Source organism: Chionomys nivalis, chromosome 1 (assembly GCF_950005125.1).
Source record: "Chionomys nivalis chromosome 1, mChiNiv1.1, whole genome shotgun sequence".
Classification (NCBI taxonomy): Eukaryota; Metazoa; Chordata; class Mammalia; order Rodentia; family Cricetidae; genus Chionomys; species Chionomys nivalis.
The window spans coordinates 147950787-147968085 of record NC_080086.1 but is presented as its reverse complement, the minus strand read 5'-3'; the positions used below and the strand labels follow the sequence as shown (position 1 = coordinate 147968085).

General features: G+C 41.8%; 1 protein-coding gene across 1 annotated transcript in view; it reads right to left on the bottom strand.

Annotated features, from left to right (window-relative positions):
• The window catches only part of Klhl7 (kelch like family member 7), a 60239-nt gene extending 47050 nt beyond the window's left edge, over window positions 1–13189 (bottom strand). Inside the window, exon 1 of the mRNA XM_057776104.1 lies at window positions 12880–13189. Within this exon, the coding sequence (XP_057632087.1) occupies window positions 12880–12999 (120 nt within the window). The 5' untranslated portion in view covers window positions 13000–13189. The remainder of the gene's footprint in view (window positions 1–12879) is intronic.
• Between the last annotated feature and the right edge of the window lie 4110 nt (window positions 13190–17299).

Genomic DNA, 17299 nt, shown 5'->3' with positions numbered 1-17299 from the left:
TGGTGCAACTTGTTTTTAAGAACTGCTTAACATTTTAAGAAATGCTCCTGGATAGTAAAAAAAATTACAGATTCACAATAAAACAGATTCAGACATAAAAGACCACTAAATGAGTCACAGTGTTGGATGAATGTACCTAGGCTTGGGAGAGAGAAGAAAAAGAATATAAAGAATAAAGTTAATGTCTTAAAAAAAGGGGTAAAGTCTTTAAAGAGACAGAGTACAGATAGTTATAGATTAAAAGAAATAAAGAAAAATAAGCCATGTAAAAATGGAAAATTCACAGAGAGTCTGGATTCTTTGTATTATTGTGTTTTCTTTGAATTTTTTGACTGTGAAGGAGCTAAGTACAGAGAGACATTTCATTATATGGGCTGCCAAGCGAAACCAGAATGGATATAAGGGCATTATGATTTCAGAATATGGGTCTAAGGATATGATGTTTTGGAGAGGGTCTTCTTTTGTTTTCACAGAGGATGCGACCCTGTGGATTTCCTCTATCCCAATATGGTATGATAGACCACGCCCTCCTGAAAGGTTGCTGTGAACACCCTCAAAAAATTACTTTGCTCAACTGCCGACTGAGATGAACTTAGCAGACAGGTTATCCCATAAAAGACCTGAATAACAGCGCCCCCATTCAGCAGGAAGCAGTTTGGAGAGAAAAAACTGCGCCCATGTTCCCAAATATGGTTTATAAACGTTCTTTTACATTTAAAGGGGGATATGATATAGATATGAATAATTTGCATTGGTATAGATTTTAAGGTCAATTTTGTTATATGTATATGTATTTCTGATATTGATTAAGGTATTGTGATTGTGTAGTTCATTTAAAAATGTAACGTATATAGGTTGTTAATGGATAATCATCAATAATAGTCAAGCTTGTAGTCATGTTAGTTAGATTTTCAAGATGTGCATAGATATATTTTAGATAGGCATTCTTCATATCTTTCAAAGACTGCAGAATATGGCATTTAAAATATTTTAATAATTTAGGGCTTTTCATGACAGTGAGACACATCTGCTCCTGGCAGCACCAATATACTTCAAGAGGAAGATGGGCATCGAAGAGGCTCCTTACGGAGTTTAATAGCCATTTGGGCAAGAAATTGCTCTTGCCTGGACTGTTACATAAACTGGACACAGAGAACCCGCAGAGAGAGGACTGCTGAACTTGCCTAAAGATGAGATGATCTTTTGGGGTTCCTGATTCATGAAAGAGTCTGCGAGACATTCTGCAGGACACAGCAGAAAGTGACTGAACTGTCTTTGAATTTTCCTGCTTCATGGAAATGTCTGCTGGATACTATGGGCCTATAGGCTGAAGATGGGTGCTCCAACGGTACAGAGGAACTTTGGGTGACTGTCCAGGCAGCGAGATGTCTCTGTCATTTCTAGAATTTTAGAAGTTTCTTATTTCTTGTTTACTTAGGTAATATTATATCCTTCTGGAGTCTTTGATGGAGATGAAGAATGGATAGATAATTATAGTTTTCCTTAGTTATGATAAAAGATAAAATAGATATAAATATTGTAACTGTAATTCTTGCTTGATAACTGTTTTGTTATATGTAATTTTACTATGTTAAAATGAAAGCCTTCTTTTTTGTTTAAACAGAAAAAGGGGAAATGATGTGGGAGTGATTTCTTTCTAATCTGTTGCTTTCATTGGTTAATTAATAAAGAAATTGCCTTGGCCCATTTGATAGGCCAACCCTTAGGTGGGTGGAGTAAACAGAACAGAATGCTGGGAGAAAGAAGCCGAGTCAGGGAGTCGCCATGATTCTCCCACTCCAGACAGACGCAGGTTAAGATCTTTCCTGGTAAGCCAGCTCGTGGTGCTACACAGAATATTAGAAATAGGTTAGATCAATATATAAGAGCTAGCCAATAAGAGGCTAGAACTAATGGGCCAAGCAGTGTTTAAATGAATACAGTTTCCGTGTAATTATTTCGGGGAAAGCTAGCTGGGTGGTGGTGGGAAGCAGCCCCACCGCTCCTATTACTACAGGAGAGTTTAGGGGTGTGTGTGTGCAGCCTGTTAAAAACCAAAGCTGAAAGTTTCTTTTCTCATCTTTTCTTTGAAAATTATTTGTTCTGAGATGTGGTGGGGTACACTTTTAATCCCAGAAGGAGAGGCAGGCAGATCTCTGAGTTGGAGGCCTCATTTTACTTTTTCTTCATACTGGTTGGGGAGGAGGAGGGAAGAAGGAAACAGGAATGGGATGGGGGGAACACCACCACCACCACTGAACAAAACAAAACGCAAACAGCCAATGACAACAAAACCATCAAACCCTAGAAGAGTTACTTTTAGCTGGTGCTGCCCCTGGCCATCAAGGAAGAAGCTGTTGTTCTATCCCATGAGCTGAGACAACTAGAACTCAAGTGGTGACACTCCTGAGTGTCTTCTGTTGCGGGAAGAGAGTCCTTTATGGACCTTTTGATCCTCCACATATCCTGTGACTGACCAGGAAGCAAGGTGCTCCTAATTTCTTGATGTATGACACCATTTCTCAGAATTGTGTTGGCTGAGCGACAGAATTGTGTAAGAGTAAATAATAAGAGGGCCTTGATACAATCTAGGGCCTCAAAGAGCAAGAGGCATTTAGGAGAAGAACAGAAACAAGAGAGAGAAAGAAGGTAAAGTATATCCCATGTACTACAGTAAGTTAGGGTTTCTACTGCTGTGAAGAAACACCATGACCAAAAAGCAAGTTGGGGAGGAAAGGGTTTATTTGGCTTAACATATCCATATCACTGTTCATCATGGAAGAAGTTGGGGCAGAACTCAAGCAGGGCAGGAACCTGGAGGCAGGAGCTGATGCAGAGGCCATGGAGGGGTGCTGCTTGCTGGCTTGCTCAGCCTGTTTTTCTTCCCATCTGGCCCAAGGATGAAACAACCCACAATGGACTGAACCCACCTCCATTGATCACTAAGAAAATGCCCTCCAGGCCCAGCTACAACCTGATCTTATAGAGGCATTTTCTTAATTGAGGTCTCCCCCTTCAGATGACTTTTGCTGTGTAAAAGTTGACAAAAAGTAAGCACATCCTGAAGTACAAAAGCTAAAAGAATAGGGATGGACAACTGGAAAAGGAGGTTGAGAACAGACAAGAACAGGGCTTTGAAGGCCAGTTAAAGGTAAATACTCACTAGTAGTTTATAAGGGTGCAGAGAACCTTCAGAAGCACTACTAAACACCTTTCTTCACCCTTCAGCTTCACTTTCTTCCTCTTCCATTTTAGCAGAAGATCTCACTGCCTCTTTTTCAGAGAAAAACAAGACTGGGTAACACCCCAATTTTTCTGATTCCAAACAGACCTATCTGCCAGTCCTTTACTCCTTCTCACTTACTAGGAAGAAGAGCTGCCAGACCTTTGAGACTGACTATGCTTACTTTGTTATCAGGAATTACCAATTCCCCATCTGTCTCTCATACAGTCACCTCTTATTTCTATTATTTTTGTGGTTTTGTTTCTTTTGGTTTGGTTTCTGTTTCATCTCAGAGGGTTTCCCTGTAGTTATGCAGTTCAGGCCATCAGTTAATTATGAGCATCCTGCATTTTGGGATTACAGACATGAGTCACCTTATCCAGTTTGCAATTCCTTTTTAAACACATTGATTTTTCTCCCATTTAAACAAAGCCAAGCAACCTTCACTTGACTCTTGTGCTTTCTTCAGAGCCAAATTTCTCAAGACCAGCTGTTTTAATTTTCTCATATCTTACATACTACAGCTTACACTAATCTGATTCCCATCTGTCCCCCTAACAAAATATTGAGTCAATAAGCTTATGTAGCTATATCTAATCTGCTTCTGACTTTTCATTGGCTTTAAAATGAGGTCCCCCTTTTGAAACAATTTAATCCTTGATTTTTCAAAATTCTTATATTTCTCCTCTCTTCTGGACACTGCTTTTTTGCATTCTTCATGGCTCATTCCCTACCTTCATCCTAGATTCTTAAGTTGCCATAGCATCAATGAAGAAGTTATCTTCTGTAGACAGAGAACTGATTAAATTCACACTTCTAGGGGTAAGAGAGATGATGGCTCAGAGTTTAAGAGCACTGGCTGCTCTTCCAGAGGACTTGAGTTCAATTCCCAGAAACCACAGGATGGCTCACAAGTATCTACAATGAGATCTGGTGCCCTCTTCAGTTATGAAGTCACACATGCAGGTAGAACACTGTATACACAATAGAATTTATTGTGTTTATAAATTGTGTATATAAATGTAAATAAATTCACATTTCTAAGTTACAACCACCCAGACCCATCAGCTGATCATCTTATTGACAACCCAAAAGAAATATATCTGAAGATGCAAATTATAATCCTTGCTCCAATATTTTGATTTTTATCTAGTTACATATTCCAGAATGTTAAAAGTCAGACTTTGTATTAAACCCCCTAAGTTCCAATCTACTACAAAGGGTAACAAAACAACTAACATTTACTTAGATGTCTGGTCCTATTTTAAGTTATCTTATTTTGGTGTTGTAATAGGAGCGGCAGGGCTGCGTCCCCAGCACCCAGCCGCCCGCATGGCTAGCTTATGCCCCGAAATAATTACACAGAAACTGTATTCTTTTAATCACTGCCTGGCCCATTAGCTACAGCCTCTTACTGGCTAGCTCTTACATATTGATCTAACCCATTTCTAATATTCTGTGTAGTACCACGAGCTGGCTTACCAGGAAAGATCTTAACCTGCGTCTGTCTGGAGTGGGGGAATCATGGCGACTCCTGACTCGGCTTCTTTCTCCCAGCATTCTGTTCTGTCTACTCCGCCTACCTAATTTTCTGTCCTATTAAAGGGGCCAAGGCAGTTTCTTTATTACTTAACCAATGAAACAACAGATAGAAAGATGACCCACCTCCATCATTTTGGTTATCATAACCACACATGGAAGTCATCACACTGAGGTTGGCTCACAATTCAGTCTGACAGCAAACACTCTGAGATCTATTTTAACTCACATCATTTATTTTCACTCACAGTAAAGTAGGTCTCCAGTGTAAGCATGTTGTCTCTGATGAGAGGCCTTCTCCTCGGCCTGGGAAACACTCTTATGCTAGTTCTTCATTACCAGTTGCTTAGAGAAACTTTCCTGAGAGTCAATATACTACGGTCTTCTCCTTAATACCCACCACTATTGCAATTATGTTTATCTGTGTAGCTCTTAACTAATGAATATCTCTTTCCTAGCTGGACTGTAAACTGTACAGGAAAAGGGCCCGCCCGCCAGGCTTTGTTTACTATTGTAATCCTAGCAGTATTTCTGGTACATAATAGGCTCTCAGTAAATACCCATTTGGATAAATGAGTTAGGAAGTCAAACCGCACCAGGACAACGTGAATTGTGTACTCATATGGGCAGAACTTACTCAACTTTGGGGTTCAATAGTAAAAAGAGTTATTTCGAGGGGAATGTTAAAGTTGAGAATGGTAATGCTTGCTGGTTGATTAAAAATCAGGAAGTTAAAACATGTTTAAATACTGACAGCAAGAAGCCAACAGAATAAAAGAAGTTAAAGATGTTGAACAAAGATGGACTAAGGAACTTAACTTTTCAGAAGTCAGTATCAAAGAAGCCGAAGCCTCAAAAATAGACGGCATTATGGCTTAGACATGAAATTTACCTCCAAAAGGTCCATGTATGGAAAGCCTGGTTGTAAATGGCACCACTATTTTAGGAGATTAGCTGAAAATTTTAGAAATAAGGCCAAGTAGAAGTAGGCCACTGGAGGCAAGTCCTCTTTTTGGGGTAGGGGTGGGGAATAATCTTGTCCTTGGTCCCTTCCTGTCTGTGTCCTGTCAATGCCACCTGTGTCACATGAAGAACCAGCCAATCATGGACTCAACACTCTCAAGCCCAGATCCCAAGTAAAATCTTTCCTTCCTTACGTTGCTTTGTTCAGTTATTTTATCCCAGCTATGAAAACAACAAAGCAGCAACACAGGAAACTAAAACAAGGAGTGGGTAACTGCTGTAGCTAACCTGAATGTATGGTCCAGGGACCTTTGGAACTACTACATGGAAAATCTGGAAGAGACTGGAGAAGCCCTAGAATATAATAATGCTTAACTCTCATAGAAGCTCAAAGGGCAGGATGCCAACAGAAATGCAGAGGCTAAGGATGGGAACAAGGATTCTGTGTTAGCACATGGCAAAGTCTGTATTTTGTTCATGATCTGAATCCTTCTAGAAACCTGAATTTAATCTAGCAGAGGAAGTTTCAGGGTAGCTCAGCATTCAGAATGTGGAACAGGGAGGCAGGTTACTTTATCCAGGTTACAGTAAAAATGAAGCAGAAATTTGCAATTTGGTCAGAAAAGTCTTAAAGTTGGGGTCAAGAAGGCATGGTTTTTGCAAAGTTAGAGCTATTAAGAAGCAAGTAAGGACTCTGCATCAGGACAAAAGGAAAGACGCCTTGACTCCAGCCATTTCAGATTCAAAGGCTTCAATTCATTCGAAAGACTTTCTCTTAAGAGTACCTCCAAAACACCTTCCCACAGGCTGCCTAAAAGTTGTTTTCCCCAAGATTCATTTCACTGCTTAGTCATCCAGGTATTCCAAAATCACGGCAGCAGTAGTGTATGGGTGCCTGGTTACTACTCCAGCTGGTGGCAGAACCTAGTGCTGTTACGATGCTGGTTTTACAGCAAGACGTGATACATCTGTGGAACCCATGAGGATAAAACCTATGAGGCTAAAGATGCAATGATTCAGGTTCAGTTGATAAATCTGGTAGGCCCTCTCTCCTTGTTCCCCATGCTGCTTTTACCAGGACTTAGTCCCTGCCTGAGCATCACTTGAGGGTTTCTGCTATTTATTAAATCCCCATAGACCCTCCCTTCATCTACTGTGTAACTTTTCCCTGGACTCAGTCTCAGTAGCAGCCCTACCCACGGTGCTGGCATTAAGTCCCCCTGATTCTGCCCACCCCCCACCCATGCCACCTGCAACAGTACGTTCCCCAAACAACTATTCACAGGACAGTTTGGTTCCTCCCTGCCAAGCATTCACACAACCACCTTGACTCCAGTGTCATCTCAGCAGCCAGAGTCAGAATCACCACAGCCTTCCCAGTTACAAATCAACACCAAGTATCTTAGCGCACTGAGCAGCTTTGTACTTCTACCTAATCTGAAACCAGTAAAAATGGAACAGAAACAAACTCCTCTCAATACAACTGGATAAAAACGCCTATCAAACATCAATCAACAACTTTACTCCAGATGCCCAGGTCCCAATACAAAAACCAAGAGCATGTGTGCCCCACCTCCAAGTCCATCAATCCTACAGTAATAGTCCCCCAAAGAGAACAACCCAAAAGAATCTCAAGACTAGGTTGAAAACAATGATCAATATAAACACGGTCCAAGAGTTTAGTGAGGAGAACAAAACACCTGAATGAACCCGAAGGAAGAGGTCAGCAATAAACTCTTTTAGCCTGAAACAAAAAACTGACTGAAATAATGAAGACAATTTGGGATATAAAAGGTGAATTCAACAAAGAACTTGAAACACTGAAGAAAATCCAAGTTGAAATGAAGATGAGGGAAAAAATTCAACAGCCCTGTCAGAAAACTCAGTGGAAAGCCTTGCCAACACTTACTCACTTAGATGACAAACCATCTAGATGTGAGAACAAGGTGGGCAAGTAGAACTCTCATAGAAGCTCAAGGGCAGGATGCCAACAGAAATGCAGAGGCTAAGGATGGGAACAAGGAAATGATTAAGTTAAAAAACAAAAACCACCCAAACACTAAAACAACAACAAACCCCCCAAGAATGAATTGTGAAGGAGCTTTGGGACATCATGAAAGATCAAATCAAAGACAAATTAAAATAATTCCAGATTGCAGGTACAAAACAGATCTTCAATAGAAATATGGGGGGGGGGACCAGCAAAAAAACAAAACACCCTAAAACTAAAGGAGATGCATTTAGATACAAGAAGCATGCAGAAGACAGACAAGACCAGAAAAACTTCCTACATCATATTATGGTTAGAACACTAAGTATACAGAACAAAGGACTGCTGCAAGCTGCAAGAGAAGTCTCAAGTCATGTACATGGGCAAGCCCATTAGAGCAACAGATGACTTCTCAATGGAGACTTGAGAAGCCATGAGGAATCTGGAATAATATCCTAAAAGAGCATCAATGCCAAGCTAGACTAATTTACTCAGCAAAACTGTCACAGTTCAAGGAGAAAGAAAAACTTTCCATGATATAAATAGGCCAAAGAAATTCATGTCCGAACCAGCACTACAGAAAATACTGGAAGAAATACTTAGCACTGAAAAGAATAAGCATAACCAAGAGGCTTCTGGAGGAAAACAACTGACATTGATAATTCAGATACAAAGTAGGACTAAGAGCACAAATGTGGCTTGGGCAGTTTGTGGGGCCACTGCTGTGAAACCAGTATTTATCGCTAGTGCACGAACTAGCTTTTTGGAGCCCATTGCCTGTGAAAGGATACCTTGCTCAGCCTAGATACAGAGAGGAGGGCCTTGGTCCTGTCTCAAGTGATGTGACAGACTCTGCTGACTCCCCATGGTAGTCACCTTCTCTGAGGAGTGGATGAGAAGTGGGGTGGGGGGAAGTAGGGGAGTGGGAGTGGAGGGAGAGCGAACCAGAATTGGTATGTAAAATTAAAAAAGATTGTTTAAAAAAAATAAAGTAAAACAGGGCGGTGGTGGTGCACGCCTTTAATCCCAGCACTCGGGAGGCAGAAGCAGGTGGATCTCTATGAATTTGAGGCTAGCCTGGTCTACAAGAGCTAGTTCCAGGACAGGCTTCAAAGCTACAGAGAAACCCTGTCTCAACCCCACCCCCCAAATTTTAAAAATTAAAAAATAAAATAAAAAGTGTAATAAAAAGATATCAATCAACATACATTTCTCTATAATAACTTCAAACATTAATGGTGTCAATTCACCAACTAAAAGACAAGCTATCTGAATAGATTAAGAAATAAGATCCATTTTTTTATCGACAATAAACATTCCTCACTTTCAAGGATGACACTGTATTAAGAGTGAAAGAATTTAAGAAAATATATATACTAAACTAAAAAATAGTTTAATTAGCATTATCCTACAGATAATGTTCCTTCCAGAAACCATGATTACTGTATAAAAAGCCCAGTCTCGGGTGTGGTATACCTACCTTCCTTAGAGTTGTTGGTCAAGGAGTCTAAGAGGCTCCCATCAGAACAATAAGACTATAGCCACTGCCCTTGGTTGTCCACCAGAACTTGGGGATAAGATGCTAATGCTGAAGATACTGCATGCTTGGTTCACAGAACTAGAAGAAAGCAAGCTGGTATCAAACTGGAAGCCTCCTTTTTGATGGTCAGTTTTCATAGTGCTACAAGCAAGCTGCTAGGAGAGAAAAGGCACCAATAGTCTTTCCCAGCAAGATTGCCCACTGGTGTAGTGGCACCAATAACTCGGGGTGTGTGGTGGTTTGAATGAGAAATAGGCTCATATATTTTAACACCTGGTCCCCAGTTAGGGGAGGTAACTGGAGGAAGTATGTCACTAAGGTGGACTTGAGGTACTGTATAGCCCCACTTTCTATTCTCCTTACTTCTTTCTTTCCTGTGCATAGTTGAAAATATAATTGGTTGGGTGGTGGTGGCAGCACACACCTTTAATTCCAGCATTTGGGAGAGAGAAACAGGTGGATCTCTGAGTTCAAGGCCAGCCTGGTCTACAAAGTGACTTGCAGGACAGTCAGGACTATAAAGAAACCCTGTCTCAAAAAACCAAAATAAATAAAAATAAAATTTAAAATATATATTTGACCATTTCCTGCTCCTGCCACATGCTTTTTTCCCCTGATGTTGCCATGCCTTTCCTACCATAATGGATGCCATCCCACTAAAACCATGGGCATAAATAAACCTTTTCTTTTTTAAGTTGTTTTTCATCAGATTTATGTCAGATTTAGGGCCTACTTCAACAAGAGGGAACTCATGAACTATATAGTAAACTTGGCCAAGAACCTGTAGTTAGAAAGAATCTATTACTACCTTTTTGTCGTCTATCATTATACCCTACAGATTACCCCTCCTTAGAGAACCTTTTTTTTTTTTTTTTGGCAGTGTATAGAAGTTAATATAGAGGATTAAAAATGATCAAAGTGAAGAGATTAAGTCATTGTGTATGTATAGTACTCATCCCCAAATGAAAAAAAAAAATCAAGTGACAATCAAATAAGCTGCCACTATAATTAGAAGAGGTAAAATAACAAATGTCAACAATACCACCCTGTCAGAAGTATAAATATGGTAAAATCGTGTTGAAAAACTTGAGAGCTATGTGTTAAAATTGAATGCGTTATGTTCTCTATAATAACTTAGTAACTCCCCTCCTTGGGATTTCCCAATACAAACACAAACATATACACACCTTAAGATGTATAAAAATGCAGAAAGCAGTATTGTTTTAAAGAGTTTTTACTTATTCTTTGAGAATTTTATTCAATGTGGTTTTGATGATATTTTTCCTCCTAACTCCTTCAAGGTCCTCCCTACTTCCCCAACTTCATGTTCTTTCCCTAAAAGTTTTAGGAAAAAAAAATTCCTTTTCTTTCTTATGTTTCTGTATCAGGGTCTCACTTCATAGCCTTTGCAGATCTAGGGTTCGCTATGTAGACCAGAATGGCCCGAAATTCATATAGATCTGCTTGCCTCGCGGCCTAGAGACCATACTTATGATATTTTGGTGAAGAATGTTGCTGCCCTTGTTCAAAAAGTCTGCCTGAGGCTTAATTGAAAAGTTATTAACAGTTTTGGCAGGGATTTCAAAACAGCCCAGTACCGACTGTGTTGTGTGATTATTAGTGGCCAGTTTTATGCTGTAATGAAAAGGGAAAGCTGAGCAAGTTAAACTACAAAATGTACAGTTTAAGGAGAAAAGGAACACCAGGAATTGTAATGATCCTTGTGGTCAAGGAAATAAGTTAAAAGCCTGCTCCTAAATGAAATGGAGAAAACAGTGACCTGAGGGCAAAACTCCACCCAACTAAGCTTCCAACTTGTGAAAAGGAATTAGACAAAAGAGAAAGGGAAAAAGTTAAGGGCAAGGCTTGGTGGTACACAGCTTTAACTACAGCACTCAGGAGGCAGAGGCAGGAAGATCTCTGAGTTCAAGCCAGCCTGGTCTACAGAGCAGGTTCCAGAGCGGACAAGCTTAGGCAGTGAAAGAAAACCAAGGCAAACAGAACCCTGGTGAAAATATAATAGAACAAGGGGTTCATGTTCCAGCCCCAGCAAGTACCAGAACTTGGCATAAAATCCTAAGACAAAGATACAGCAGGAATCCATTAAGGTGATTAAAATGCTACATGAATTTGTAATATCCTAATAAAATTAAACAGACAATGTAAATCAATACAAAATGATACTATGCATCTTTTAAAAATGGAGGAATCCACCAAGTTGATAAAAATGCTAGAGGAGTCGGAAATACACCTAAGTCAGTGATTAAAAAAAAAATCAGGCAGATTAGCCACAGTGAATGGGTCGGATCTCTGGATGGTCACCAAGAAGCCACATTCCTCTTTGTACTCAGGAGCAGAACAGTGATTTCTAAGTAACTCTAATTTCATTTCCATATTAACAACAAAACAAATTGACGTGATAGTAGTCTAAAGCTAAGTCTAAAACTATATATGAACCAATTTTATAATCGCTAAACGTATGTTTAGGCTCAGACAATCTTCTCAAGCTTAACATCTGATGTTGCAGCCTATCTATTTAAGGAATGAGGTAATGCTTTCCAACGCTGCAGTCCACGGATGACAAGGTTTGGGGGAGTGGGAGTATACGAGAATGAGTTTAAACAAGTTTAAGCACCAGTGAGCTTGATTTAATTACTAATTACCACCACAAGCACACATCAAAGACACCTGCGATCCCAAATCATCAATACTGTACACCACAAAAAGGTTACATGATGACGAATGTGAAAGGAGATACATATTAAATAATGAAGTCAACCATTCACGGCTATTTCAGCATAAAAGCCAGGAAAGAGCTACGCATTGGAGAACAGTATCTACTGCGCCGGAGCACTGTGCCAGCTGGTGAACAAAGACAAGATTGCTGCAACCAGCGTTCTCTTAAAGACGTCAGGAGCTGATACCTTCCTAAGCAGATCAGAAATTCTTCTGATGTCTAGACTGGCAGCAAAAGCGCCAGAAAGGCGAATTAGGTTTTTCAATCACTCAGGCTCACGCTGTGCTTTGTCCTCTTGAAAAACAGAATTGGCATCAACAAACTGAAACATCCCTAGAACCTCCTTCCATGTGTGTTCTCTACCAAGTAAAAGCTCACGGAACGCACTCCCATGCTTACCGGTCTATTAACGGTTAAAATCTAGTGAATAAATAAAAAACCTGTCTACCGTCTCGCCCTTAAAACGTGCTTTTTCTAAGCCACCTTTCGACGACATGCTGCAGTTACACGAATACAGCTCATATCAGAGACAGAACAAAGAGACACTCTCGGTAACAGCCGTGTCCAGAGTCCATAGAAACCGGTTGTTTACCGGTACCTGTTTTTTCTCTAAATGAGAAGGTATGGGAGGATTTGTCAAGGAGTGCGACCTGGGTGACAGGGCCTCCGATCTCACTGCACCACAACCACCCGCAAACCCTAGGCTCCCGGCTTCAGAGAACCGGAGTAGACCGGTTACACAACGGCCTCTGAGGCCCACCGCTCGCCTCCGTTGTCCCCGCTGAGTGGGCCTTGGAAGCCCCGTGGCGGAGTAGGCCCGCAGCCAAGGCGACAGGCCCCGCCGCCCGACCCCGCCCCGCGGCCCCGCGGCCCCGCACAACCCGCACCTGCTTTCTCATGTTGTTCATGACGCCCATGAACCCCGCGAGCAGCTTGGCTTCTTCCCGAGCCGCAAGCTTCTTCTCGGTCTTCTTCTTGCTACTCTTCTCCACGCCGGAGGTAGCCATCCTCTTCTTGAAGCCGCGAGGGTTTGCCCGCCACAGGCGACGGTCTGGAGCACGGCGTCGATTGCGGGGCGCTGGGGCCTGCGGGAACGCCGAGGGAGGACGGCGCTCCTCAAATAATCGCTGGCCGGGTGAAGACAGCTCCGCCACGGTTGCAGCTGAAGGGAATCGCGAGTTTGCGCACCAGGCCGGGAATGAGGGGGCGGGACGCTAAGGAGTAGGGGCGGGGCAGTGCGTCACGGCCGCGCGTCGCCCTAGCAACGGGCTGTGTCGTGCAGAGCCGTGGGTTCGGCCACTTTATACTTGGGTCACTGAGTGGCTGTTGCAACGGCCTCATCCATGCTCGCATGTACCTTTCTTCTGCCAAAGGCAGAGTCCCCAGGTTTAGATGTCGTGATGATCTATTTTGGGTGATTGTATAATAGAACATACTAAAACGTCTGCCGATGGTGTAACCTCCTAGAGAACAGGGTCAGTTCTTCACTGCAGCGTCGAGTGTGGCAGATTGTAGGCTCCCAGTAACTATTAAATGATTAAAGAAAACTGCATACTGCAAGGCAAAAGCTTGTTTATCCCGAGCACAAGATTTGGGATTCAGAAAGCAATAGCACGGTCCTATCGATGCCTCTTAGCATGACGTGACTCTTTAATAGGCTGTTGACTCTCATAAAAACAGAGATCAGGCAGGTGGGGGTGCACGCCCTTAATCCCAGCACTTGGGAGGCCGAGGCAGGTGAATCTCTGTGAAAAACCCTCTCTCTTGAAAAACTAAACAAAACAAGCCAAAGATCAAGTGTGGGTTCCAGAAGGCTTCAGTTAGGCTTCCTAGGGAGTTCTGCAACACAGAGTTCAGTCCTAGAACTCAAACGTGTTTCATCCTAGGGTTTTTCATTTTGCCGTTTAGGAATATAAAGACTGCCTGAAATCGCTATTTCTAATAATGAAAACTTTCTACATAACCTCTCAATGTTCTGCCTAGATGTATAAGGGACTAGATGTAAGCATTGTAACTCAGATGGAAAGGTATCCTGGCAGTCGGGAGTCAAGAAAAACCACAAAATGTAGTAGCTTAACAGCTCTGCCCCAGGAAAAGGTTTCCCCAGTTTAAGTGTAACAACTCTGCTCTGGCTGCGGAGGGTTTACCCAGCGTTGTGAAAACCTTTGTCGGAGTGTAACAAACTCTACTCAGCTAGGGGCAAGACACCCCAGTTAAAGTTTTACAGTTTTGACCTTTTCCTCTCTGGCTTCTGCGAAATTTGTTAACACCTGGGCTCCAGTCCTTTTTGAAAATGTCACACCTCACAACAAACCTCACTCAGGAGATTTATTAGGAAAGAAAAATCCAGGAGGGTGGCTGCCTCTAAGGTGAGAAGCAACAGCTAACTGAACAGGGTACAGGGTTCCCGCCCCCCCCCCCCCCAAGCCCTTTTCACCCTACACTAGACAGACATTTAGCTAAAATGAACTAGACTATTGTGTATATTAAACAATAGCTACTTAAGAGAAAATTAAATAATTTTAAACCATGGAGGAACAGCTATGGCCTAAAAACAGGGATTCAATTTATCCTAGATAACATGTTCCATACAAAAGAGATTACATATATGAACAAATGAAAGTAAAAGAAAAAAATCAACATATTTACCAAACTCACTGGTTGGAATATCAGGTAGGTAAACTACAGCACACTGGAAAAAACCCTTGTATAGGTTTTAGACATCGCCCCCCTTTTTAAACAGGTTTCTCCCCGCCTCCATTTTATGTGTTTGGGTGTTTGAGTCTTTGTGTGCCATTTGAGTGCAGTGCCCACGAAGGCCAGAAGAGAGTATTTGATCCTCTAGGACTGAAGTTATAGAGGGTTTTGAGCCTCTGCTTGGGTGCTTCTCAAGTCTCTTGGAAGAGCAGCCAGTTCTCTTGAGCATTAAGCCATCTCTCTGGCCCCATTTCAGCATTCTTTAAAAAATTTTTATTATTTAAAATAATTTTAAAATTTAAGTATACTCACCCAACTTTAAGTTCTTTCTCAAAACGAAGCAAAAATCCAAACCAAAAATCCAATACTGTAACAACAAAACCCCTAAAACCAAGAAAACAAAATAAAAACAGCACCCCAAAAGAAAAACAAATGCCAACTGTAACCAATTAAAAGCGCACACACAGAACCATGGGGTTCATTATATGCTTCACCACACCTGACTCACATATTACAGATTTCAAACACTTGAGGTTCATGCAAGTACCATAGAATTCACATAGAACATGAAGATTATATAGCGCAGGCATTAAGTGTTGCCTGGATACAAAATCAAGTACCCACAAATTTCTAATTCTACAACATTGGAAAATTTAACTTTCCTCATGTCTTGGTCTGTAGGGCCCGGGTCTACCCTTGTTCCTGGGGGTGCATCTTGAGGACAGTTTTCTGGTCAGCCAGCTAACTAGCATTCTGTTTGTTCCTGTGCTTCCTCTGCCCCACCTGGTGATTAGCTGTAGGGCATTGCTGACTCCATCTTTGGCATGGTAATTTCCAACCTGCCTGGGCGGAAATCCTTGTGCAGCAGCTAGGTATATAAGGATTTCCCCAAGGTTGAATAAACGGCATTCAGCTGATCTCCTTCGAATGACCCAGGTCTCTTTGTGTGTTCTTTCAATCTCCAGACCCTTGCCTGACTCGCGTACGGTACAGTGGTGCGCGAACTGTACTAAGGGGGTAACACAAAATCCGGTGTTACATTGGTCATCTAATCTGCTAAGGTGAAACTTTGATATCAAGCTGGCAAGAGGATTTAAAAAATGCTTAGATTGATATCAGCACAAAGTGCTCAGTACTGCTTTGTGGAACTACTATTAATTAGACTTATTTAAGCAATAATTTCCTCAAATGCATCCCCCAGAATTCTAATCTCATAACCCCCCTTCCCAACCTTTCTAGAGTTGACTCCCTGTGAACACACCTGCAGACTCGGTGTCCAGATGGGCTGGGCCAGCCCGGCTTTGCCCCTCCTTCTTGTTGTTCTCATAGTAACGGTATAACACAACATCCTGACACAGGAAAGTAATGTTTACAACAGTCTTAGTTATGTCCTTATTGCTTCCAAAGCAAGGTGTCCTACAGGGCTTGATCCCATGACCCCAGCCGTATGTAGGGCATAAGCCCTAGAGCAGAGTCTTTTCATGGTCTCTCCACCATAGTGGCATATGGGGCAGGAACAGATGAGATGTCAACTGCTTTTCTGAGGCTTGGAGGAGCCATGGCTCTTAGGGTGCTGTTTTGGCTGACTGTGAGTGATAAATCTGCTTTGTCTGACCTCTTGAATGAATAGTCTGTCTCACTGGATCTATGCAAATGGCAGCCTTTGTAGCAACTTTGGGAAGTATTCAAAAATAACTTTCTTGGAGAAAATCCCACATGTTGTTTCTATTTCTGGTTTGGAGATTGATGGTACCTATCGCTTGCATCTATTTGCTTTGTTGTCGTCTTCTGCCTCTTGAAATGGTCTCCCCTTTTCCTTTAATTATCCACCCCTATATCCATTTGTGGTGTGGATTGCTAAGGCTGTACTTGATCTGTTGGACTTGATCTCTGCCAGCCTCAGCTGTCGGATCAAGGTTGAGCACCAACAAATAAAGCCAACTGGCAAATTTGGTTATAGGGCACCAAATTTTCTGTGGGCTCTGGATAGAGGGATCTTGGTAATTTGCTGCTTTGCAATTCTCCTAGGAGTGGGAACGAGGGACCCCGCCACTCATGTCTGGGGCACGTATATAAATTAGCGCAGAAAGGCAATCTGTAGAGACTGCAGACAGGAGAACAAAGCAAAGCTGAAGTCCTAGGAGAAGTCAGAGGAGACACTGGGCAGTGGGTGAAATTTCTGTGAGGTTAACTAGCTTAAAATTCATTGTCTATAGCTTAAGAAGATCCACTTTCAAGGTTGGAGGCCTAGCAGTGTGTTTACATGATCATTTGGCTTTGTAAAAGTATTCAAATATTTAAATTATAATGGTTTGAGCATTGTCTTTTCCCACTAGCTCCCCTCTAACACACTTCTTACGTTCAGGGTGTGTTGAAGTAGCCATGGGTATTTTGGGAAACTAAGGGCCAATAAAGTGGAGAATACATATTATTGGTGTCTAGTGGAGTATCTGCAGGTCACACTGAGGTCCATATAGTAAGCTTTTTTTCAGCCCTCTTAATATAGGAGTCTCATTGGGACTATATGCCAACTGCCAGCCTTATTATGTATTCCAAAGATGTGGGGCTGGAGACCTTATCACAGTGCCTTGCAGTGCTCAATGGAGGAAG